This window comes from Mastacembelus armatus, chromosome 13 (genome assembly GCF_900324485.2).
Source record: "Mastacembelus armatus chromosome 13, fMasArm1.2, whole genome shotgun sequence".
NCBI classification, from domain to species: Eukaryota; Metazoa; Chordata; class Actinopteri; order Synbranchiformes; family Mastacembelidae; genus Mastacembelus; species Mastacembelus armatus.
The window spans coordinates 8,940,887-8,967,988 of NC_046645.1; the positions used below are offsets into that span (position 1 = coordinate 8,940,887).

Genomic DNA, 27,102 nt, shown 5'->3' on the forward strand with positions numbered 1-27,102 from the left:
TCCAGAAAAATGAGAGACGGCCTCTTTAAACATAAAAACTTTTTGTTTAATATAAAGTATTTTGACTAACTGTTGTGTGATGTGGAGTTTAATTGGATTTTGTTTTTAATATTGTGTCGGTAAAAGAGGTAGTTAAAAGTTACAGCTGCTGCTGCTGACCAGTTTGTGCAGCTCCTAAAGCCTCTGTTGTACTGCATGTACTAGTTATGAATTTGTACTTTGCTAGCTGTTGTTTTAAAGCTGTGTGTCTCTGCAGTGGTGCCAGGTAATAAGCTGAAGTGGAGCAGAAATTAAATAGAGTGCTATTATATAAACAATTATTCCCTAGACACCATACAGTGTGCACACAACACACACACACACCTACAGCACACACACACACACACACACACACACACACACACACACACACACACACTCACACTCTTTTCCCATGAGTCCTGTCTCACAAACATACGAGATGACACAGCTCATTATTCCCCTGAGTGACATGAGCTTCCAGTAATTACACAGGTCATAAATATACTGCATATATCTTCACTTGACATACAGAGTAAACACATGAAAGACAATATATAGAGAAAACACAAGAGAATACATGATATGACTTGTATTTTCATTGTTCTGTATTGTATTTTTGTATTGCACATACAACCACAGATGATTATCTGAGACAGCTGTCATCACCCTGGCTCTCTCATCCACAAACACAGTGCAGTGTATTCTGGGGCACAGTCTTACAGTGTATTCTCTCTTCCGCACCCCTCCCTTATTCGCAGTAATATGGCCTTGTTTTCTGAGAAAAAGTAAATAGACCACTCTTCTACTGAAGTTAATAAGTTCTTCTATAGAACATATTCAGCCCTGCTTTATTTTGCGGTATGTTTTACACCAATATTGTGTGGTCACATTTCATACAGTGAAATTGGTGCATTAGTATTTTAAAAAAACATGTACTCTAATGTTATTATCAATCATTATTACCAATGGTATTGTTACAGTATGTGATATTTACTTGACCTGGCTTCTGTGAAAAAACATAAGAAGCTTTGTTCTCTGATGTCCCTCTAAGGGGGCTGTCTACAGAGAAATACTGTCAGAAACGATCGAGAACAACTGGAAGATTACAGCTTTCCAATCATCATCTCTTTATCTCAGTGTTGCCATTCACTCTTTGCCATCAGCCTTGCAGGGTCTTTGTACTAGGAAGTTAGGAAACAAAAGCAATGTTCTCTTGGTTGCATCGTCAATGGCTTTTATATGTGCAGCCCCAATGGGACTCTATTAAAGGCTTCCTTTTTAATCACAGAAAAGGGAATTTCAGCACCAATTATCATAATTATTGGCTGCTTCACATTGATAGCTATGTTTAATGTTCTAACTATTTTCCCACTGACCACCAGGGACAACAGAAGATGCAGAACCTGCAGACTAAATACACATTAACTAAAATGACTGCCAACTTTTCACAGGCCAGTAGAATCAGCCTTAGCATTCAGCCTCAGATTAATGAGACTTAACACATCAGTCCACTTGCACACATTCTGAAAGGTGTATGTGGGCTATAATTACATTATGTGACACAAGGAAATCAGTTTCTTGTCGCCAGGACTTCCGTGAGCGAGGTTTTCTAATTATGTAAGATAGCACCTCTGCTTCCTTCAGTAGTGCACACCATAGGGCTTGCGGATGAGATTGATTAAAGTGTGGAACTAGCAATTCCATCTGCCATGCAGTCAGACAAGCAGGCAGATTGGCTGTGCTATAGTTCGCAGTCATGCTGCTCCAAGTGAATAAAACAGCTATTAGATAAGCATGACGCGCAGTATTTTCATCTGCTGACATACACAAGTGCCTGGGTGTTGAAGCACACACAGGTACAGGCGCCCACATTCATGCACTCATGCACTCACAAATAAATGTCTGACACCGAAAAGGCTGATAGCTGTCTAGTGTCTCTAATTAATGTCAAGGCAACCATCAAATAAATGAGAGTTAGTTAGTACACATGTTTTAAAACAAGAAAGTTTTAGTGTCTGTGAAATGAAATGGATAGATGTAGTTTCATATTCTGTACATTTTTTACGGCATTGTAAGTGCTGTTTGATGAAAGTGAAGAGTGATCTATTAGTTAAAAATAAAATAGACAGTCCAAAGTATAGTCTGCACACGCATGATCTTCACATTACTTGCATGTCATAATTGAAACAAATTTAAAAAAAATAAAACTTTCTGCTGAATCACTCTGCTCAGTTCCTTTAGTCTGTCAAGGTGAATAGAGGGTACACGTATAAACCTGTTTAACTAAGTGGCAGCTGAATGGAGATGTCGAGAGAAGGCATTTTCCAGTTGTTGTGTATTTGACCTTCACATTTAGTGTTCTTTATGCCTTATATAAATTCAGGTCTATATTTGAATTGTACCCTTGGGTTTAGTGGTTGGGTTTTAGTTTTAAAATACACAGGGGATGCTTTTAATTTAAATTACATTGGTTTTTATTCATGAATTAATTTCATACAAAGTGCATTAAGGGGAATAAAACCTAAATCTACTCAGTATTTGCAGCATTTTGCCCTTATACCAGCAGCTTCTGTAGATTCAGGCTGTCCTAATGTCTCTGTGATCTGTGATCACAGGACTTCTGGTTCTTGCCTCCAAAAACAGTTCTTCATGAACTCTAGTGGGTTCTTTATTGGCTTGTTTTCCTGCACAATGAACTTGGGATCTATCTAGAGTATCTCTATGTATTAATGCAAAAGTAATAGGAAAGGATGGCAGTGACAACAATAAGAGGGCATCTAAAATTATGAGCCAATATTGAGGTGCTTTGTTATTTGTGTTTTTACAAGGCGTCCAAGTGCATGGCCTGGCTGTAGTGGCTTCTTAGTTAATGCTGTTATTAAGCCCTCTCCAAACCTGCATTAGCACACCGCTCTGTTGCTGTATGTTGGCACGCTTTCAGGAAAAACAAATCCGATCCCTCCTGAACACAGGATAGGGTGGACTAATCAGCCAGCTACAACAAAACAAGCAGACCAGTAATGAAGTTGCTAAAGTAGTAGTCGATGCCAGAATATGGGTAAAGGAATGTTTGAAATGAATAATCGTTTTTGTGCAAGTTGCTTTGTGTTTCAATGTGTAAAGCAAACAGTGTCAGTCCTCATTCACATCACTATATCCAAGCTCATATACATTTGCCTGCACCTTGTCCAGTTTGAGTTGCAGTCTTTATTGACCTAAAAATGTCACAGATACAGGTCACTTAAAATCATATTAGGACACACTGTAAATATTTCAGTCCATCATGGGACTCTGGAAAGAGATTTTCTAGTCTCTTGATTCCATTTTTTAAGGGTTGATCAGCTAAGAAAAAAAGAAAGGATGGTAGTGTAAGAATAGCACCAAGAGAGCTTAAACATATTTGACAGGCCACTTAGTGGATCCTGGGCTTATTTGTATATAGGACATTGGTAACAGAACAGTACTGTATTTTGAACAATGAGTAACTCGCGGGTTACTCACTTGGTCTAATTTAAAGTACGCATTGTTTGATATGAATTTACTAGATAGAAGCACTGGCCATTTTCCACTGCAAATTTGTTTTGCAAAATATTTGAGAGCAGTATCTGAACAAGAAGATGCAAAAAGTAGGAGTCTTGATTTTTCAAAAATATGAAAGAGAAGAACAAAGAGGCTAAAGTCTTGAATAATGTATGTGCTCAATCTTAGGCAGGGCCAAAACCCTCACTGCGTATTGCAAGTAGATACAGTATTGTAGATGGATGTGTTATTTTACAATAGAAAACCTAAAACCTGCCTGTTGAATAGAAACAATCATGCAGGTTCCTGTCTGTGACACACAATTATCATCATCTGAATTAAGCTGTAAAAGAGCAGTCTGATTCCCCTAAGTTCTTCACCCGCTCAGTAAATAATCATAACTTTATGCAAATACTCAAAGAATTCATCAGATTTGTTTCTGAACAACTTGGTATAATTTGTACCAGTCTTTTCATTCATCACTCTAAATTGTTTCATGCTTCTCATTTATCCAAAACGAGAGGTGCAGTCATCCAAAGTGACAGTAACTACTAGGAGCACATATATGTGCAGTGGTATCCCAGCAAAGTGCCTCCTTTCAAATGGGAACCATTATTTTCCATCTCAGTTGAAAGCCATGTTCATTCACCTTACAGTATCCATACTCTTTAAAAGCATTTATTTGATCAGAGGACACGTCCCTATGAACTCCTTCCCCTCCCTGTCAGGTAATAGCTTTTCACCCCAATCAAAGTCTGTGCGTTGGAGAGCACATTGCCATTAATTGCTTCATACAATAGGTGAAGATCTAGTTCATTTGATCTGCATTTAGCACTTGCTGCAAAGGAAAGAGTGTTGCAGTCATTTAGTTAATAGAGAAGCCAGCAGATCCTTCAAAAGGATAATGAGTTTTTTACCCTTGACTGGCACTTTGCACAGACACTTCAAGCTGCTGTATGCCTACAGTACATCACAAAAGCATTACAGCCAAGGCAATGCAAGCCTTTGGACTGCAATGGTAGTTCCAGTTACTATTTTTACATAACAGGACCCCAGACACAGGGTGAGGTCCACTTTAGATTTAGCTGCAGTTCTTCAGTTCTTTACCAAACACATAGAGTTCACATACCTCCCACTTTCATGTGGTTTGTCTTTTCAGAAGGAATAAGCAGAGAGAAGGGCATGAATCTAAATTATTTTAGCCCAAAGTATTTTTAAATTATGTGCATGATGGATTATTCATAGCTGTACTCATATCTTGTACAAAACACTTCTCTAAATGTCAAACAACATAATTTGTTATTTTTATTATCCAGTTAAATATCCATTAATGAAGTCTTGTAATTATTATTATTTACATGATGCTTCTGGTCCTCTGTACATAGCAGCAACACAATTATATTATTACTAAGAGTACTGTACCAAGTTTTATTACTAAGTACTGAAAGTACTAACAAAAAGAAATAAGATGAGGAAACAAGAGAGAATATACCTGAAAATGTGCCTGATTAATGAAACATAATGGATGAAGATGATGTTAAGATTGGATAGGAGAATAAGAATAAATGTCTGCATTAGCTTTGAAAAAACAAGGTTTTGATTGATTTGTTTTGAAATAAAATATTTCTAATAACACCAAGAGGCCTCATTGTTTCCTCAGTAACAATAGCAATGTGATGCCTCTGTTTACAGTTTGTCATCAATACTCCTAAGGACTTTGTAAAATTACATTTCTTGATTGCCTGCTGATCATTTATTGCTATTAGGAGTAATCAGTTCAAATTTCACTTTGAATAACACAAACTTAGATTTTTATATATAGGTGTTTTTTAAGAAATATTCTAAGAGTACTGTATTTTTCACTAAGGACAGTTGAGGCGTCATTAGTAAGTTGTAATATTGCTGCGAAAGTTGAATGATTTTTATGATTTAACAATCATAGACATGTTATCCTTATTTAGAAATCTCTTATAAACAAGGTTCTTAAAGATTTTATCAAAACCAAGGACGAGATTGGGCTGTAGTCAGAAAGGTTACTGGGATCCTCCAAAAACAAAAACATTGGTGGTTAGATTCTTGTATACCTTACTGTATGTCATTCACTAAGTTAGCTGTAATTTCATCATGTGCTAAATTTTTATTTAGCATTTCACAATAAGAGAATGCATTTATTTTCTATGCTTTGTATATTTGTAATGCTCTGATTAAAGCTGACCAGAGGTTTACATGTTTATAAAAGGATCAGGATCTGAGACATGCTAAAAAACCTCATGGGGCCACTTTCCTGTGGTGTGTTCCTTTATCTCAAAAGAATTCCCACTTCAATACCTACTTTTCACCAAGCCTGTCTCCCACAGTCTTAGCATATACCTCAGCATACCTCCGGGCTGCTCATTGATTGGTTTTGATGGATCAAGGCCCAGCTCATGTTTTCCCTGTGTGAAAACAGCATTGCTTGTTTGCCAGCTGTCATGTATTGACCACTCCCAAATGTCAACTCCCAGGAGACTAAGACATGTCAGAATTATTCATTCACTTACTCATGTGGACAGATTGTAATGAGTAATAAGGTATTTAATTCATACTAAAAGGATTCACAGAATTGTACTTAGATGTCTGAGCTGATGATTTTTTTGTGCAGCATTGGAAAAGTACATATTACATAATGTTTAAAGTCAAGGAAATTTGTTGCAAATGAAATGAACTTCATTTACAATGTTTTCAGAAATATGGAAGTAGATTTGTTGAATTAATTAAATTGCCACAAAGCGCCCTTTGCATTTTCATACCATATATCTGTAAATATCTGACTCTTCAGCTGCTAAATGCTCCACTGTGCTTACCATCATTTGATGGCGACAGGTAGTGGGCCACGTTTTTTTGTCTTTTCACTGAAAAGAAGCTGTCTTTTAAGTCTGAGTGTCTGACGTCTCGGAAAATAATGCTGATAATAGGAGCAAGAACCAGAACAGTAAGGTTGTGGGTTAGAAAGCCAAACCAGAGACAAAATAAAGAGCTCCACAGAGCTAAACGGAACTGCAGTCTTGGTTGATAATTCTCTGTGGGTTTATCACTACAAGCAACACTTTTCATAGACTATATATGTTCTCATTTGATCTGATGTGAATGTAAAGATACTGATTATAGCAGCTTTAAAGTCCAAGGCAGCAGCTCTTTATGGTCTAGGATGTTTGGCTAGAGTCAACAATTAAGACATTTTTTTCTGCACAGTAAAGCCATGAGCAAAGCTGTACTCTTAAACTGTCAGACCATGAGAGCTTACATCAGGTATGTCTTCTTGTCCTCAGGAAATTGTTTTTCAGCCTTAACACACATTCTTTACACATTAACAGCAACTCAAGTTTACTGCTGTGAGCAGATAGTCCTTGCCCCTACACATAAAAGTTTAAATCAATGTGTGTCTTGGATTTTATAAAATTATCCAAATAATATACCATATTATCATATTAAGCTGTCAGCTGTATGTGATCAAGAGGGAGTTCATTAAGTGCACAAAGAAATAAATATATATCCTTTGTCCACAGCTTTTTGAACAGATAGAGAAGAGTACAACCTTGGATGACATTATACTGCTACTCTGTGCTTCCTAGCAAATTATTTTAATTGCTTGTATAATGGCTTGCTGTGACCGGATGATACCAGATTAGTGGATATGTGTCATCTTTGCAAGTCAGGGCTAGTTGTTGTTTATTGAACTGTGTGATCAGCATGAGAAAAGGTCACTTCAAACATGTTCCAGCTCTGTATGTGGCTGTAAACATCTAAATTCTGTTCTGATTAGACTTGAAGTTACAACATTCAACCTGCCATTTTTCTCTTTAATGGATAGTCTCCAGTACATTTACCTTTCAGCCAAGTTGTACTTAATTGTATTTTTTCTGCCTTATTAATTTCACACTTTACTGGCTAGGTTACTTTTATCTCCTGCCTGTGCTTCAGCAGTAAATGTAATCTGCTTAACCTGAGAACCTTTGTACTAACCCAGTATAATTGTATTAATAACAAAGGCTGCTTTTAGACATCTGCTGCTCATTTTATTACACACCCTCAGCATAGACCTATTGAGGGTATGTTCCTCTTTATGTTAATATAGTTTTTTCCTGCAGCTCATCAATGCAGTTGAAAAATGATTAGGTAGTTGATGGGAAAATATTAATTAAATTGGAATTCAGTAATGGCCAGGCTCTCCTGTGAGCTTAGAAATATTATTGACTTCTTGTTGTTGAGTTAATCCATGGTTAGACTGATGATCAGAAATGCATAAATAATGTGTCATTTCAGTTCTGCCCTATTTGATAGCACAGCAAACATATTGTATTTGTTTTGTCTGATTAAACAGACAGATAAATGAGCTCTGGATTAAAGGTTAAAAATCCTTCAGAATAAAATACACTTGCAAACCTTTAAAAAACGAATGTATCTTAAAGTGAATGTTAAATAGTAAAACCTGCTATCACATTGTCTTACTGTGTTAATGTTGCAGGTATATTTGTTGAATGCATAAAAAAATACCATATTTTAATCATCATGAGATATGGAATGATTCAAATCTATTTCAATAACCACATATTTTTCTCAATAAAAAAAAGTGGATTTTCTACATCCAGTCCCTTTATATTTGGCTTAGCTAAGCCATATAAATCATTTCTGAGTATTACATGTTGTCTCATAATTTTTTAAGGCTTAATTATTAATTAATTAATTTCATTTTGGAGCAGACTTAACTGGGTAGACTTGCTGCAGTTCCTGACAAGTCCCTACTATGCCTTTCCTAAAGCTGTTTTAACTCTCTGTCTGCCTCTTTGACAAAATACTGTGTTATGATTTTGTATTTTTGCAGTGTTCTTGAAAATTGTCTTAGAGCAGGTGCATCTTTGAAAGCTTCTAAGCTTTTATCATCTGGAAAAGATATTTACATTAAATACTACTCACCCTTTTAGGACGCACGTATATTCCACACACTAAAAGCTGCAGTGCAGCTGTATGTATTCATTAGGAACAATACTGTGCCACTCTTGGCACTCTAGATTAATGGGGAGCAGTGTGCACAAAATGTCAAGTATGGTTTCTAATAAATGTATACACATTGGGAGCAGCTTTTGGTGAAGTGAACATTTGTTGTGTATTTTTCAGTAAAAGAGGGGAAAATGGCTTTAAATACATGAACTGTGTTTACACGTTGTCAGATTAAATGATCGTTGGCCTGATGGGCTGCCATGGTTAATGTTCATTTGGAAAATGAGCCATTACCACTGTATATTGTCTCATTTTTCTTTTCTCTCACCCTCCTTGCGCTTTTGTGTTTCCTTCTCCTCAGCTGCCATCCTTGATGACCCAATGGAGTGCAGCAGAGGAGAGCGTTTGGCCATCACGCTGGCCAAAGACAGCATCAACAGGAACAGTAACCGCTCCACCACTGGCAAGCTGGAGGTGGACATCTTTGAACTGCTGAGAGACAGTGAATATGAAATGGGGGAAACAAGTAAGTAACACAGGGGATAAATGTTAATTTGATGAGGAAAAGATCAGCTTTATGTGTGCATTTCGTCATGTGAGGGTGAATCTTTCGTGATGTCAGAGGAAAAAGACGGGGGAACGTAATATAGGTGACGCACCGCTGGGTTAAGTCAGCAACTGTACCACCAAAAAATGACTCATTTCCGTAAGCCTGTCACTTCAGTTCAGGTCTACTGTTTATGTCTGCTTAGTGTGTTGTATTTCGCTCTCTTATATAATGGCAAATTTGGTTCTGCTGTGACAGAGCAGAGCAAAATAACTTTTTTCTGTAAAAAGGAATCAGCACTCCAATGTGAAAATGACTTATTCTGTCTCAAAGTAGAGATGACCTCCAACAGAAAGGTCAGAGAGATTTCAAGTCATTTTTCACACACGTGACAAATACATTGAGGATGACTCCATTAACACAAGCTGGAGTGATTGCTCCTTTTATCAGATGCTTTTACTTCTTAGCGAGCCAGAACACCATTGTACAATTTGGTGACTCATAGCTTCACTGCCCAGTGTTTACTGGTTAGATTTCTTTTCTTAACTTTTAGTGAAAACTATCCACATTCAATAATACAGAAAACAACCACTATAAAGAGCTATGACAAGAAGTGTGAGGATTGATTTTCAATACAACTCACAAATCCAGCTGCTCCAGTGGTGCCGATTAATCTATGGAAACATTGCTTCACTTACCACAACAACAGAAGGCTGTATTACTTTCTCTGCCTGGTTTACTACAAACCCTTCCTAAATGTGGTTCCTCCTGTGTGTATTTGTGTGTCTGCGCACATGTTTTTCTCGGTGTGTGCATGGTGAATTGTGTATATATTGTGCAAATGTTTTGTGTGTGAAAGTGCAAGCGTGTGTGCAATTAGAGGCAGGAATTGGATTAGGGACGGATCAGTAGCCGTAGTTGGATGGAAACATCACAGAGGGAGCACTGCCTGCTCAGAAGAGTCCAACCCCCACCTTTCCTACACCTACTCCTGCCTGTATACAGTTCCTAAGTGGATGCCTCCTAGGATTTTTGTGAACTTGTTTAGAAATAGCAATTCTTTCACAATTATATGTTCCGTTTAAAGCCAAATAACGCATATAAATGGTTTGCTTTAGTGCTACTATGTGCACACTCAAGGAGACTGACTCGAACCTGAGAATGTTTAATTCGAGGAAATGATAGTGCATAAGATCTGAAGGGAAACTGTGTAGAAGCACCATGACCTGCAGTCATGTTATTAGCATGTTTGTATGTACATACCTTATTCCCATAATGTTGTTTTTTTTTCCTCCTGTATGTCTATCCATTTGTCCTTCACCTTTTAACCAGCAAACTTGTCAAGTATTTCCCAGGTCCAACTCATTACAGCTATAATTATTCCAAGGTTCCAAAAACTTGTAGTGATCAGTGAAAATCAATATTAAGCAGAGGAAATGTACTTCAGCTGCCCTTGTGATCATTCTCTGACTGCCGTAAGCAGCACAATAGTATTCTGACAATTTCTGCCTCAAATGGACAATGTGCCTCATTGTCAGTGTTCAGGGGGCCCAGAACAAACTGTGCTGAGGAGGTAGAGCTTTGATACGGACTGTGCATGAATATTCTGTGACTCACACACTTACACACACATAACATTAGCTGTGCAGCAAGGGAACCAAAAGTATCACTAGGAGCATGTTGGTCTAGCAGTCAGATCATTCAGCTTTATAATTTGGTGAAACCAGTGTGTGTGTGTGTGTGTGTGTGTGTGTGTGCGCGTGCGTGCGTGTGTGCGTGCATTTATGGTAAATGCGTGCATATTGTACATGTGTTTGTGTAAGATGTCTGTGTTCATGTGTTACCGCTCTCCACGGGTGACTAAAGGATTACTTATTAATAATTCATTTTACTGCCTCTGGATTCTATGCATGAGACCAAAAATGGTTCCCTTTTGCCTCCTTCACACACATAGCTGGTTAATGCTCTGCATTTGCCAATAACCACCCCAAAATTACTATCACACACACATTTTGTGCACACATGCACACACATGAACAGTACATAGGGTCTGTACTTGTGTCTGCCTCATTGATTATAGAAGCTTAATTAGAAGCCAGGGATTATATACTCACAAAAAATGGAATTCAGTTTTCCCAGTATGAATAAAGAGCAGGGCGTATGTACATTAGAGTAGTTAAACACACATTCAATAAAATGTTTCCAACTAAAGATAAGATTTTCATCCCCAAAGATAATGTATTTAAAACAGTGTTTGTATAGCAGAATGTGGAAAACAAGATGAGTATATGTCACTTGTGAGGATAACATGGCATTCATGTGCAAATGTTCAAATATAGGATTTTATGTTTTAAGCCTCCAGATATCGCTGGCTGACACTATTTCTGTCTCTCGCCCTCTCCTACTGTCTGGCACCCTGTTAATCTGTCTTCCTACTTCTATATCTTTCTGTCTCTGTATGTGAAATTCTGTTTCTCTACCCAGCTGTCATGGGTAGACTCTTTAGGATGTGCATGTTTGGCATATTAACAGTGGACACAGAGACGTGAGCTCCGATTCCCTTGGGACAACAGAAGGCTGCTATGTGTTTAGAGGCCAAGATACTGTAGTACCTCCTGTACCACGTAGCTGAAGAGAGCCTTTTTTTAAATGTCTTGCCTCAGACTCTTTAAGAGAGCCTTTGCTTAAATTTTGTGGGAAGCATCAACTGTCGCTCACTGTCTCTGTTCCCTTGTCTCACCCCTGAATTCTTATTTTCCCCTCTAACTCCTCTCTCTTTTCTCCTAGTGTGCCAGATCATGTCAAAAGGAGTGGTGGCTGTCCTTGGTCCCTCTGCCAGTCCGGCCTCCAACTCTATCATCAGCAATATCTGTGGAGAGAAGGAGGTGAGTTTATACACCCAGCTGGCCTGTATCCACGGCCTATGTTAGACACAGTGCCACCAGAAATACAGAGTTTGGAACAATTATGCTCATTAGAGGCTGTGTGGTTGCTGTAAGAAATTGTGGGGAATGAAATCCAACTTGTTAGTGAAAATGATGAAATACCTCAACAGTGTCATAACTCTTCATTCCAGTCCCTCTCAAATTAAAGCACTGCTGGACATTTATTTCCTCCATTCCCCTCATTAGCTTGGAGCAGTTTGGCCCACTGATGCTGACTAGCCACTGTTTTGAGATATTTATAGAAACTAATACAAAACAAGTTCTGTTGTTTTGCCATGAATTACGTGGGTTGACAACAGCCAACTCCTCCTATCCCTAGAGTACATCTGGTGTTTGAATTCATGACACTTTCCAAGTAGATGACATGACAGATGATCGCCTTATTGATTTTATTTATAAAACAAGCCAACAGCTTTATATTCATGTTTGAACAGTGTAGAAAAACATGTTTTTCACAATTTAAACGTGACTGAGTGGATTTGGCTTTGGAGATTGACTGTATGCAAACACATCTCAGTTGGATGCTAATTGGCTTGTGTGAACTCTGCCATGGTGTGTTATGCTGTCGGATGTCAAGAGACGGGTCCTTTTGAAATATACAAAACCATAAATTAGATCAAAATTAATTAGAAATATGAAAAGATCTATATGGATATTCACAGATTTATCTGTAATGCTTTACCGACGCACTTTTTGCATCTAATTTGCTTTACATGATCTGTAGAATACTGTTTAGATTGTGGAAGTGAATACATTAAAATATTAATTGCATATTTATTATATGCTATACTGTATACTAACAACTGATTTGAAAAGCTACATGTCATCAATCATTTGGTTTTCACTGACGTAGTCTGGTATGCTCCCTGCCATAATTGGATTTGGTCCACAGAGAAGCTGCCTTTCTAACTGTATGAATTTGATCAGCATGACTATTAAAAGACATCCCATTACCATCCCAGTCTCTGTAATGTCCTCTGGTAGAGTTCTAATGAGACATCAGTCTGTTATAGTGGTAGACAGACCAGGACTCCCTGCTGTTAAAAGTCTCTGGTGGCAGTGACTGGTAGGCCTGACTGCTTTAAAACACTGGCTGTGCTAATGCCACTGTATAAATATTAAAGACCAACATAAAGAAAAAGTGTCATTTTATGTGTTATTAATTGATACATACAACATAGTCATGACATACAGTACTTTAAGGACCTGATTTTTCTTCTTTATATATAACTTGATGTCTGGGTAAGACAGTTATTTAGATGACCAGAATACTTTGAAGCCAGTTCATTTTTGCCACAGAAAGTAATATTTTATAATCTTCTGTAGTCATATTGAAATAATCTTTGACCTTTCCTCCTTTAACACTTCTCCTTAAGCAGTAATTTCTATCAGGATTATCCAGTAACAGTACTTATAGTCCGACTTCCATTCAGTATTTAGGTTAATACCTAATTTAGCAGATAATTCAGTACTACCACAGTGCCAGTACAAAAAATATACATGTTGCTACATTAAAGGGCTTTAGAAAGGCCAGTGCCCAATAAAACACAACATTCACATATTTGCTCTTTTCTACATTTTCTCTAGGTCAATTATTTTCTACAATATTTTATGGGCTTTTTTTTGTGTATGACACTTGTGTTTTATGCTGAGCAAGTGCAGCTCATCAACTCTCTTCCTGTACTTCTTCTGCTCTAATCCACTGAATTCAGTGTTTTTTTTCAGTAGCATTTTAATCTTAACAATAACAGTTCTGTTCTAACAGTAGCATTTTACTGTAGTGATGTACCACTCCAGCTCATGTTATCTTATTATTCCAGTTTATCAGAGCAATTATCCAGAATTTAGCTTTTGATCGAATGCAACTCAATAAACAAAATGGTGCTCAAAGGTGTTTCAAGTGTTGCAATTGAAGAAAACTGACAGAGAATCAGTTTTATTAAAAAAAAAAAAAAAAAGCAATACTGCATAAAAACTTGGTAATTTGTAGATACTGCTCCCTCTGTCAATAGAAGAATACTAGACAAATCTGTATTTGAAGGTAAAGTTGCTGTAACTGGAAGTAGAAATAACACACGGTGATTGAGAAAGTGTTAATAAAAATCTGGCAACCAAATCCAGTCCGACATATAGTAATGCTCCTAATGTTTGTTTAGTAGATCTGAAGCCTATATAAAAAGAGAGTTGGTGCTGTTGTCAGTTTTCTTGGGAGATGTTATTTGATGTAATTGTGTGTCCATCCACAGTGCAGGATGAGTTATCAAAAACATTAGTTTACAGGAAGAGTTTAGGGATTTGGATATAGAAATACACATGAAACATCAATCATGTCACAATCAATTTTGTGTTGAACCCACTGGAATTATCTGGATCTTCTTTGTTTGAAGTCGATATGTAGTAATGTAGGTTTACTTCATCTTCCTGCTGCATCATCCAACTCCTAGTGAGCTTCAGCCATTCAGTTTCCCCCATGCACCATGGAGAGGGATTTTGACCAGCTCCAGTGATTTGTTAAAGCCTGTAGCTGTAAGTCTGGGTTTCTTGTTTACTTCACTGAGACTTCTGTGTTGTTTATCTGTAGTCATCTTAGCCGATTCCATTTCTGTGGAGAGTAACCACAGCACTAAATCATCTCCGTTTGAACACAGCTTGTCTAACTGTGGACTGATGAATGTCTAAGTTTACTCTGTGACCCTTTCCAGCTTTATGCAAATCAACACTTCTTGACCATAATTCTTCTGAGATCTGTTTTTTGTTGAAGCATGGTTTGCATCTGCATGTGCTTCTTGTGAATAACAAACACAAAATTCAGTATTTTTGAGCTGGTTTCTTTGATGGGACTCCAGGTTTGCCGAGACCTTTTGTTGATGTCATAAGCCTCGGGGTTCACCAACCTACACTGTGAATGTTTGAATGATGTAGTCAGCATGAAAAAAGCACTGTAATGAATGCTATGGTATTAGTTGAAATAGGTTGTGTTTTCTCATAACCATTACTTAGAAGATCTCTCCATATTTATACACATTTTTATATAAATGCAGGTAATTCCAAAAGGTTCACATACTTAGAAAATAGACAATAGACAATAATATAGTTCTAGTTCATCCTATTTTCTTTAGATGATTCCTCATCATATTTGTCAGACACATTCTCTCATATATCCTACCGTATTTTCTGGACAATAAGTCGAACTTTTTTTTTTTTTACTTCTCTGGCTTGTAGTGCGACTTATATAGCAAAGTGACTTATATGTGTATATTTACGGTCATTTTGTCGAGTAGTCACTATTAGATGGCACTCTTGGCACATTTGAAGATAATATTGTTCCACCGAAAAAGTAAAAACACTTATGTTCACACTAAACTCTTAACCCCTAGTGTAACACAAGTCAAAATGCCACTCAAAAGTAAGAACTATATTGCAAACTTCTAAGTGCAGGTAATTACATATGCACTCCCTCCCCCTCCACCCCATCATGCAGCAAAACATGAGATATTTATTGAACTGATACTGACTGAATGCTACACGAATAAATTGTGCGTTTTTTGTTTTGGTTTTTTTTTTGTTTTTTTTCACTTGCCCAACTGCAGCACTCTCTCAAAGCGAGGAGCAAAATGAGTGAGGACAGGGTTAATGAAAGTCACAGAGCAGTGAGAAAATCTGTGCTGAAATCCCTACAACCTTTCAGCTCATCACAAAGTCCATGGTTTAGGTTTGAGAGTTAATTACTGGAGTTTCTTTTAGTGTCAGTGTCATGCTAGCTTGGTAATTGGTCTTTGAATCATAATTAAAATGACCAATTATGTGGTTAAAAAAGGATTTGTAATGATGAAATTAGAATTTAAATTGCTGTACCAAGTGATGTAAATGCAAACAAACGGATCAGATACGAGATTCAAAAGGATTCAGATTCAATGAGCAGATTTGGAACTGGATTCAGATTCAGTAAAGATTAGCTGCTGCATATACAGAATGCATAACTGGGAAACCAGAGAAGTTGAGAGGCAGTTGGAGGGTTTTGGTTCCTGACAATCACAATTAAAAACAGGCCCAAGAGTGTGTGGATTTTTATTCCAACCAAACACTGTGGCAGCTGATTTCACTGATTAGGTCCCTCATCTCTAGCTTGAGGTGTGCAATTCAGTGAAGTCAGCTGCTGGTGTGTGTGTGGTGTGTGTGTGTGTGTGAGTGTGTGTTTGTGTTTGTGTTTGTATTTGTGTGTGTGTGTGTTTGGTGTCTAGCAAAGAAGGTCACATTGTCCTTGTCATGATTACTCTGAAGGGGATGCCTGGCTAATGGCCTTCGTCAGCATGGCCTTATATTAGTGATAGGGTGCTGTACCTAAAACTACTGTCACGACACATTAACCATACTAACTGTGGTATTAAGATAGAGGTAATGCTGTAATATAAACACAACTATCATATAATAACTTATTGCATTATAAAGTTAGTTTAAAAAGTTTGACTTTTATTATGACTTACCGGAGACTGATATGGTGGCAACAAAGGCGTTTCATTAAGTAACTGTGGTTATGATGAAAATACAAAAACCCCCAAACCAGCAATTGACAACTCAGCATAGAAAACTGGTGCCCAAATCACAAATTCATGGTATTAATGGAAGCTACAATGAGTACCATCAACTGATCAGTATTAATCAGTAATGATCTTTGTCTGTGACCTTTCTATAAAAGGTGACAGCAGACTAGCATAGCATGTGCACTCTAACCACCTAATCCCTCATTGGGAGCGTAAGAACACAGATGCTGGCGCTCCGGTCGCTGGTTTCCTGGGACACTGGCAGCAATATTGCAGCTGACAAACCATACTAGGTGATCAGCACATCATCTACCTTTCGCTATCAATCACTCCCCAGATTCCACTGCTTCTGCTGTGGCTACTTGTGACTGGGCCCATGCGGGTTTCACACTAATAGTGACTAATAGAAAAACAGCTGCTGCAGAGAACGGGATGTCTGTGTGCATCATGTCGGTACTTTGTTTCCATCTTTGGTGTGAGAAGCAAACCTTGGGGTCTGGGTTTGGGGAAGGGTAGATTAACTAATGAGAAGCATTAGCTGCTGCTTTGGATGAGAAGCTCCTGCTGCTTTACTGGTGCTTATCTGCTCGCTGCTGCAGCCAGCTAGAACAGCTAAGTGTGCAGTGTGGTTTTAGTGTTGTTCCTGCCTTTCCTGTAAAACTCAGGGATAGGAAATGTGATTTTTATTTATAAGTGGATATGAGAAAATAGATTCAAGGAGTGCTCACTCTCCACTCAGATTTTAACATTACTCCATTTACAATCCCCATCTTACAATGTTATTTTCATACAAAGCCTTTGACTAAGGTCAGTTTTCCATTAACCATCAGAAGCTTTCAAACTAAACTGGGTAAATGTCAGTGATTAAATTTTCATATGGCAAATATTCCATGAATTCAGTTTTTATCCCACAGCTCTCAGCCTCTTTCAACTCAGTTTAAATGCTGTTACACCCTGTTTTTACCCCTCACGTTCTCTCCTGTACCACAAAGGATGAAATGAGTAATATACCTGTGACTGCAAAAGGGGGGAAACATATTCCTGTGTGATTCAAACATGTGGCAGAAGTAGTCATGAATACTAATGTCTGGTCTGATGTCCAGGGGTTGTTTTGGCCTCACAAAACCATCTGGTTTCAGAAGTATAGAGAGATTTTACTACTGCATTTCTTTAGGGTGGTGTTTGGGTTGGATTTGAAGGTGAACCTGAGGTCTGCTGGGCAAATAAATAGCACTGACTGGATTGAGTTTGGAAGCTGTATAGCTGAAGCCCTGAAGACAGGCAATAATGAGAACAGTTTTGTGCTTTTTCAAACACACACAGATGCATACACACAAAAACTCACAAACACAATTCTGACTCACTTTTAATGCAGCCACCCAGAAAATGCTTTAAATAATCTGAAAATTGCTTGCAAGTTGAGTGTCATTTATGTGCTGGTGTCAAAGTACAAGGTCCTCTGTGTCTTTCTCTCCCCCTCACTGTTCTGCAGACGCTCTCCCCATTTTCTGCTTCTTTCTCTTCTTCTTGTGCTACAATGTTTTACTACATCTCGCTGGTGTTGAGGTAATGCTGAAAATCCCATTTAGTCCCAGTAAAAATGAATGTGTTCCTTTCTTTTCTCAATCCAAGATTGTTTGGATCGCGATTACTTTATTAATAGTTAAATAAAAAATAGAAATTTGAAAACCTTCATCAATGCATTCAGAGAGAAAGATTTTTTCAGGTCCAGTGCTCTATTTTTGTGGAGCTTTTGTAAGAAATGCACTGAATAGCTGACATAGATCTGAGTGTGTTAATTCACTTGTTCACTCACATGTTCAGATACTCATCCTCATGTGTTTGCATTCAGTGTGTGTAGAGCTGTCCAAACAGATTTAAATAGGAGAGCTGTCCAGCTGCTCAGTGCTACACATGGTGTGGAATTGCTTTTTGTGGCTTGATAAGCCAGCTAGCCAACCCACCAAATCCTTTCTGGCCAGAGACCATTTATACGGTAGCTGTTCTCACTTTAGACCATCTCCCTGCCAGGTGATGCGCCACAGTTGATCCTAGCAAAGCCAGCACACCTCATCCCCTGTTCGTGTACAGCCAGCTTCTGCTCGGCTCTGCTCTCACACACGCGGACACCGCATCCAGAGATTGAACCTGCTCTGCTTTTAGCCTTCCGACCATCTTACTGTGTTACACTTACTTCGTACTGTTATACCAGTCTTAGTATAATAAGATTTTTTTTTTTTTTTTAAATAGTTGTGGTCCCGGTTTTAAAAATGAAACTCGTATTATATAATTAGTAATGCTTTAACTTCTAAATCTTTCAGCATAGTATGAACTGCTGTTGTACAACAAAACATTGCATCTTTAAATTGTGACAAAAATAAAGGACTTTCATCACAAAAACCCTTTGATTTTAGATTAGTTAACATTATTAGCTACAAAATTCATGCACTGTTACACATTATTGCATAATATAGATTTTTTTTCTTTAATCACAGCACTGATTCGGTTTAAAGTTTTATCATCTTTTGAGCATTGAACCAACTTTATTTAGTTAGAGGCAATGTAATCTTCATTTAGATATAAACTATGAACAAAACAACCAGAATTATCCCTCAGCACTGTTACTGTCTACATGCATGACATAAACAGATTAGAATCGAACAGATAGACCCGATGTTAACAGGTTGTATTAGTGGTAATGACAAGAGAGTGAGCAACCATCATTAACAAATATTCTGCAGTGTTTTCATATGACATCATGTAAAGACGTTTCCTATAACCCCAGCTAGCCTGTGATATCAGATCCTGCAACATAACCTCACTAGTTGTGACAAAGCAAATTGGTACAGTATGTCCTGACATCAAATACTTTTCCATCTCATTAGATTGTCACACTGTTGTGGTGATTAGATTTGGTTAGTTGGGTCTTGATGGAGTGTGTTTAGAATTCTTCCTGCAGTTCAACAAGATCAGTCAGGCACCAGCAAAATGGGTCTGCCGCCTGATTGCTCCTATTTTCCATGCTGAAACTGCTGCCCAGCCCATTTTTACTTTGTAAACCAACAGAAGATAATCTTGATGCCTTTGCTAGTTTCATTTACACTTATCTCTTTTTAATAATTGTCCTATTTCTCATTTATTTTTCTTCGTTGCTTTTCACCTTACCGTATTTTTTCTTCTCTCTGCCTTTGTCCCATCTCTAATAACTGCTATTACTGCCCTTACAAAAACCTCAGCTCTTGTAACTCTTGTCCTTATTCTCACCTTTTTCTCTCTTTTTCTTTCCTGTCTCCTCTTGTTCCTTATTGTATCATTTCGCCTCCTTTACCTGTCTTTTCCCCATCTACCTAGTGAGGCTGGTGCCCCTCTCAGACACCAGATACAGGTGAATATCAGGCCAAGATTCACCATGCTCAAGATAACAAATAGAAAGATGGGGGAAACACTATTCAAAAAGCCATCTCTCTCTCACTTGCGCTCTCTCTGTCTCTCTCTCTCTCTCCCCCTCTCCCTCCCGCTCCCTTGCTCTCTCTCGCTCGCTCGCTGGCTAACCCTAATCACCATCCATCACTCACAAACTAAATCTGTGTCTGCATGCGTGGTGTTATTAGTTCTGCTGTGTCGGCCTTGTTCTGCTTGGGGGGTCAGCTTATGTTTGAGCTTTTCACTGTAATTGGGCTTTAAAACCACTATATGTAAAATCAAGCACTCTCCCACTAAAAGCAATATTATTGTTTTGGCAGGAAGTAATGCATTTTGGTCAGAACCAATAATCGGATCTGATCAGCATGTTCCTCAGTGACCAGCTGGGGGAGGAACTGCATCACTGTGACATAGATAATATCAATTTGAAAATTTATGCTGGAGCTTGTTTGCAATGTGGTGCCTGTTGAATCTCAACAGGATTTCTGCATTTCCTAGACACTTACAGCTTAGTATTCTTTTAGATTCCTCACTCAGACGGACTAAATGTAAATTGTTTCTTCATTATATGCAATACTACTTCACATGTTAGCCCACAGCTCTCAAGTTTTCATCTGTTCATCTCTCCACTTGACATTCGTTATCATCATTATGATTCATTAGGATATAAAGAAAGAAGCTATCACACTTGTCCTACATTGTTTTTCTGAAGGTTGTTTGAATAAATCACATAAGAGAAATCTTCGAAAAGGCTTCCTTTGTGTTGGAAAGTCTTATGAATTAAATCTTTGACTCGAGAGGGAAAGTAAAAACGGTTTTAATGGCAGGTGCTCAGCTGAAGAAGTCTCAGAAGTGGAGCTGCATCATCCATCACGCATTTATTTCCCTTTTTGGACTTCTAAATACTTTACTGTTTGCCTCAAACTGGAGATTATAAACTTCTAGTGCTGTTCGATGACAGGTCACTAGACAGTCTATACCAGCAACTGTTCCCTTTAGTGTCATTTCAACAGTTTTATGGATACAGTGTCAGTGTTTTGGATCATTTTATCATATCACTTCTTCTAGAGCACCATGTGTGAGTCATATGTAAATAGTGTGTCACGCTGGCCTGGGTGTGAGTGAATGAGGAGACTTAGGAGAGATGTGAATAGGCCCTTTGCTGACATGTAAGCACCACATGCACAGTGACAAAGCATCTGAAACAACCACCATATTTATTAACACAAACCTAATCTCCCATTTACTGATTAATATGAACCAAACCATTAGTGGTTGAGTTCACTTGTACACAAACAAAATAACCTTCCCACTTAGTCACATATTGTTATTGCTTATTTGTATTCACGTTTACAGTGACTAATTAAGGCGCTGCACAGCCACAATCATCCTGCTTATTTTCTTCATAGCATGCTGTGTATATGTGGACTTAAATTGCATATGTTTAGGGACACATTGTCCATAAGCACATTGTACTGTACATTTATCCAATATTATAACACATAGTATTTTGTCTGTTAATGCCTTGTCTCTATACGTGTAGCTACAGTAAGCATATGAGTAATGGTTTAATGAACATTTATAAATAATGCATATAAATGCACAAATCTGCAAGTAGGTTTGTTTTAAAAAGTGTACGTAAAGAAAGGTTTACCAGATAAATCTGTTGAGTCTGCTTTCAAACAAAACGCAGGTGCTTCTTCTGTCTCTGTCTGATCATAATTAGACGAGCACACCTGTCACCTGCACCTCTTTGACCCTTCTCTCACAACACTGTTGATCTGTCTCGTATAAGATTCACCAGCAAAACTGGAAGCCATGTGTGTTAATTTGATCACTGAAATTGAAGCAAGGAAAGACAGGTTGTCTCACAGGTGAGTAACTAGCTGAATTTCTAGATTGTGATTTATCTGATTGTTGTCATCAAGGCTGTGAAAAACGATTCTGCTCCATATCACAGTATTGCAACTGTTTCGTCTTAATCTACTGTGTCAAGTACCTGAGTTTTTGTCTTGTGTGGAATGAGACAACTACCCAGCCCAGCTGATCTTGCTCTGCTTTTTGCCAACTGTTCACTGAGTTAATACACTGCTGTTTTCACTGTGAACTGAAACTCACTAGGACATTTAAGTCTTTTGTTTCATCTTCAACATGTTTGTGTTCTAACCAGAGACCAGGTTCTCAAAGATTTGTTGGCCAGTTGTTTGCCAATGTTGTGTTGAGATGTGCTTTGTTTGGGTGGTGTAAGTCAGACATTTGGCTTGATTCCCAGAATTGGATTAAGCTCAGTGTTAGAAAAAACACTTTCCCAGTCAAATATCTCTATAGATTGTTTTTATTCATAATACAGACATGTTTTGCAATGTGTGATAAATGCTAATACAGTAGATGTGCATTGGGCATTTAAGAGCATATTTACTGGCATGTTCTTGTATAATTAGGTAGTAGAATGAGACAGCTCACCACATCAACTTATTAGTTTCTTTTTTTTATCCTCACTGCTGACAATAATACCAAGAGACCTGGTAGCCAAACAGAGGAGCTTAAAAGCATTTTTCTTTTTTCACAAAGACATTTGCTCTGAAATAGGGTAATGGAGTGAGTAGCAGGCCTCTCTGGAGACATGGAACTTTTTTTGCTCTGAACTGGCTGATCAATGAGATAGAGATCTCGTGGTCAATGTTCCACTCTCCTAAAAAGCACCATGGGATCACCAGCCCACTTCATCTTTATCACTGCTCTGCTTCTTGTCTGACCACTGGGATCTGAAGTGGGTTCATTACAACCACAAATAGAGTTCTGGCCGCATGGGTCGAGACTGAGATGAGCTGGGGGTTGGGGATGGAGACTGTTGGGTGGCATCCACACAGTCTGCTCTGCCTCTCCTATATCTGCTGTCTCATCCCCCTATTCTCTCCCATGAGAGGTTTATTTGACTTTTCTGAATGCCAACAGCTGGTCTCCCAAATTCCCTTATAAACCTTTTGGTTCAAAAGGGGATTAGGTAGCCATAATAGACTACCACCTGCCCTCCTCCATCTCCTGCCACCCAGCAATACCTTCCTTGCCAACTCCACTCTGGCGTTACAGCCTTGGCATCACACATGCTGACTGATGGACAATGTCTCCAACAGCATCTGTTCACTAATGCTCAGTGGCCAACATAATTCTCTGGATTGCAATAGGCTACATCCAGCCAGACTTTTTATTGTGTGTTCTGCTGTTGGTTGATATTCTGCAACTGACCATCTCCAAACTGATCAGCTATGTCCACTTTCTGACAGTGAACGAACTGTTCTCCGTGTGGCTTCAGTGAACCTTGTATTCACTTTACTGGGACTGAGTGGTGCTGTCCACTTGGCTTAACTGCTAAGTGTTTTTGAGGGCAGTTTTTTTTTTTTTTTTTTTTTTGTTCCACCAAGCATGTGTTGTATATGAAGTGATAGCCAGGTTGGGCTGTGGTAATGTAAATGAGCCTGTTAAAACATCACTGATGGACAGTGTTAACGCTGCTCTTCCTACAGCCATGCCTCACAAGAACCATAAAAGTGCAGTGGTACAGAATTTCGTTTTGCTGCCCCTCCGAGTCCAAGCCAACAGATGTAGTTGTTCATTATGTCTCTGCTCTCCATATGGCGTGACTGCATACAGCTCCTCTTTATCCCCCCACCACCCCTTGTCTCGGCAGGCTCCTGTTAGGTTCACAGAGGACAGGTAGCAGAATAACTTGGGCGCTTGTCAGCTCAACAACCGAAGCAACCCAGAGCTTGTTGGACTGGACGGATGGGAAATTAGCTTTTACCTTCACTCCAGTTCGGAGCACCGGTCTCCTCACTAATGCCTGGTCAGATTTGAAACTACCTTTGTCAAATGTAACCTTGAATTACCCATTGAAGTGGGGTTATCAGAGGTTATTGGTAAGCTTTATACAAAGCAATGAAAAACTCCTGGCTGTTTCCAACAAACATCCAAATGTGCATCACTGGCTCAGTAGGTTGAAAATGCGCCAGTTCAGTTTATTCCTTATTTTAATAGCTTATCCGAGCAGATCAGAGTGCAGCCTCAGTGTAATTAAACATCTATATTGAGAGCACATTGTAATTGAGTTGAGGTGTTTTTGCAGCCAAACAAAGGTGCCTCCTTTTCCCCACTGCTCACTGTGTGTGCAAGAGTGTACAACTGTGTGTTACTTGTGCAAAGCCTGTGTCCTGTGAGAGCTTCTCATTAAACGCCTGTCAAACCTCTGTCTGCAGACCTGCCAGCCTTTCTGTCACAGTGCAGGAAACACACATACATACACATACATATGGACTAGAGCACACATCTAAGCTAGAGTGAGCAGACTCAGTTTCTGTGTCATACACACACACACACTGGGGGGAAAAACGAGCAAAGTTGTGGGTTTTGTGGTTTGCATATACAATAGGGTACAACTCTGCAGCTTGTTCTCAGTGTGAGGGCATCTTTTGACTGATTATTACTAGTGGAGTAAGAATTTTCACACAAAGCGACTGTGTATTTCCCTAAAAATAATACAGTTCAAAGTGTTATAAGATTTTGAAATAATGCAGGATATGTCAAACCATAGTGAGAAAATATCTAGTTGGAAAACAAGTAAAATACTGGGACATCTGGATAAAGACTTAGTCTTGACTCCTCTGTTTACCTCGAGATCTCATGAGGCCAAAAAATAGATGGTTACTGGCAACTTTGCAACTGTGCAGCATTTGACTTCTAATAAGCTTTTAAAACTAAATCAGGTACTTAAACTGGACATCCTGGATTATGTGTTTTTGTCTTAAGCATACTACCAGTGCAGCCGCTTGCATTTTTTTGATTGCAGAGAGGAGAGGATGCGTTTAAAAGTAATGCCATCAATACTTTTAGTAATCAGTTAACTTAAATACATGTAAAGTACAGTTAACAGAAAAATAAGGTACTTGACTGGTAGGTGTGCTGTCTCAGTCTTCTGTCTGTTTGTATAATCCCAGACTGATGCTGTGGTGCTGAGATCAGGGGGGCCATACCATCTGTTGCAGGACTCCTTGTTCTTTTGTTTTGTTCTTTCTGAAGATGGTTCTTCAGGGAACGTCAGATGTTTCCCTGATGGTATTGTGTGATGGATACGAATCTAAACATCTGAAGTGCCTAAAATGTTTGCACAGTATCTTATTTGAGCTGACATCAAAAAAGTTCTGAAGTCTTATACATATATAATGAATACAGCATAAACAACTTTTATGACTTCCTTTTTCTTCTAGCAAGTAAGTACTGCATCTTGTAAATAATAAATGAGGGCCAAAAGACTTTGGTTTAACTCGGAATGTGGCCCATTGAGACCAAACAATAACAAAGCTAAATGCTGATCTTGTTATTATCTGCAGAAACTGTATGTCCAGAGAAATGAACCACCAATAAAGGGGAGAACATGAGATAGATTGCCTTTGACAGCAGAATCAAATTTCACACAGTTAAATTCAATGACACCATTAAATGAGTGTTGATTGCAACCCCTTTGCCATTTCTCACTCTGTGTTTATGTCGTATACTCCTGTTGCCGTCTTAGCCTCTATGTTGCTCAATTCATCGCTCTCCTCTTCCGTCAGACTGTCAGTTTCTTTCTGTCCCTGTCTTCATTCACCCTTTTTTTTTTTGTCCCCCCCTCCCGCCCACCCATCATTCCCCAGACACACACATCTGTCTGTCTAAACAGCAGTCTTTGTGGTATTTAGTTGTATTTACAGTGAAGCTACCACATTATTAAAAGCAGAGTGATTACCTGGGGCTTCACTGTTTGCCTGATAATTTTTTTTCTCTTTATAATTTTCAGATGTAATTAAGTTTCTCACCCACACCAATAGTGCTACAGCTCTAAGCAGATGCGTTTGAAAGACATTTCCATTTAAATTTGAGGTACAGCTTGTTTAATGGAACCTACAAGTCATTCACATTGCTTCTAATAGTTCTGTGCCTTAGCCAAATAGATAAACTCTGCAAAAACCTCTTTGAATGTGACGGCTGTTTCTACCTAATAATATTGCAATAATATAAACTATAATTAGTCAAACATATGTTGTTTTTTTTTTATTTTTCAAAGTATTTTAGGTCATTTTTGCTTTAAAAATTGGGTTTGTCATGGACAGGAGGCAAAGACAGGAGGAACTCTACAACAGATGTTGGCAGCTGGAGTTGAACCACCAACATCGAGCATGTTCTGTGCATATGTACACAGTGTGCCGCCAAAGCCGCTTGGATCAGGATCCCCCAGTCAGTTAAAGGTGCAATGTGTAAAATGTGAAAGATTTAGTGATATCTAGTGGTGAGATTGCAGAATGCAAAGCAAAACACAATAAAAGGATGTTTAGATCGTAAAATGGATGGTATATTTTTACATCATCTTTCTGTTTTACTTTTTGAAAGTAAAATGTTTAAAGATTGATCATTGTTTCGCCACCACATACGTAAATCTGATCTGTAGCGACTAAAGTGCTTTACTATTTTAATGTCTGCCTGACATTTGGGGCTCAGAAAGTAGTGTCAGAACTTTATCACTTAAAATAGCCACTGGTTCTGGCTGGAAATAAAGTTGAGAATCATAAGATGAAGTTGGTGGCTTTAAAAACAAAACAATGACAAGTGAAAATCCTAAAATGCTTCATTGTGTTAAGGATGTGATTAGAGCCTTTGTTAAAATGCAAACATTAGTAAAAGCAGTTGTATTGATTACTATAAACCTGAACAGAGTAACAATGGCCATTACCATAAAGGCATAATTTGTAATAAGTTGTGTCACTTTGGCCCTAGATTGACTCACTGCAGATTTGCACTGCAGGGTTGCTGGCTTGACAAATTTATGAGTTTCCTGCAGAGCTAAACTGAAAGGGATGCAGTATTAGGTTTATGGGGTCTTTGAAACTGTGCCTTGCAAAGACACATGTAAAAAAATGATTTCTCCTGCTTTTATTTCGGGGATTAATTGAGCAGCAGAGTGACTGATGCTAGCTGTTGGTCACAGATAAGAAGTCTTGGAAGTGACTTTGATGTGGGTGACAACTTGCTGTATGTGGAGATTGATTATCTTTGCTTGGTGTGCCCCTGTTTTAACTCTAGCCTTGATGGAAAACACTTT

General features: G+C 38.4%; 1 protein-coding gene across 1 annotated transcript in view; it reads left to right on the forward strand.

Moving 5' to 3' along the window:
• The window catches only part of grik4 (glutamate receptor, ionotropic, kainate 4), a 124,068-nt gene that overhangs the window by 20,503 nt on the left and 76,463 nt on the right, over positions 1-27,102 (forward strand). Inside the window, exons 2-3 of the mRNA XM_026313269.1 lie at positions 8,879-9,043; positions 11,852-11,949. Of these exons, the coding sequence (XP_026169054.1) occupies positions 8,879-9,043; positions 11,852-11,949 (263 nt within the window). The remainder of the gene's footprint in view (positions 1-8,878; positions 9,044-11,851; positions 11,950-27,102) is intronic.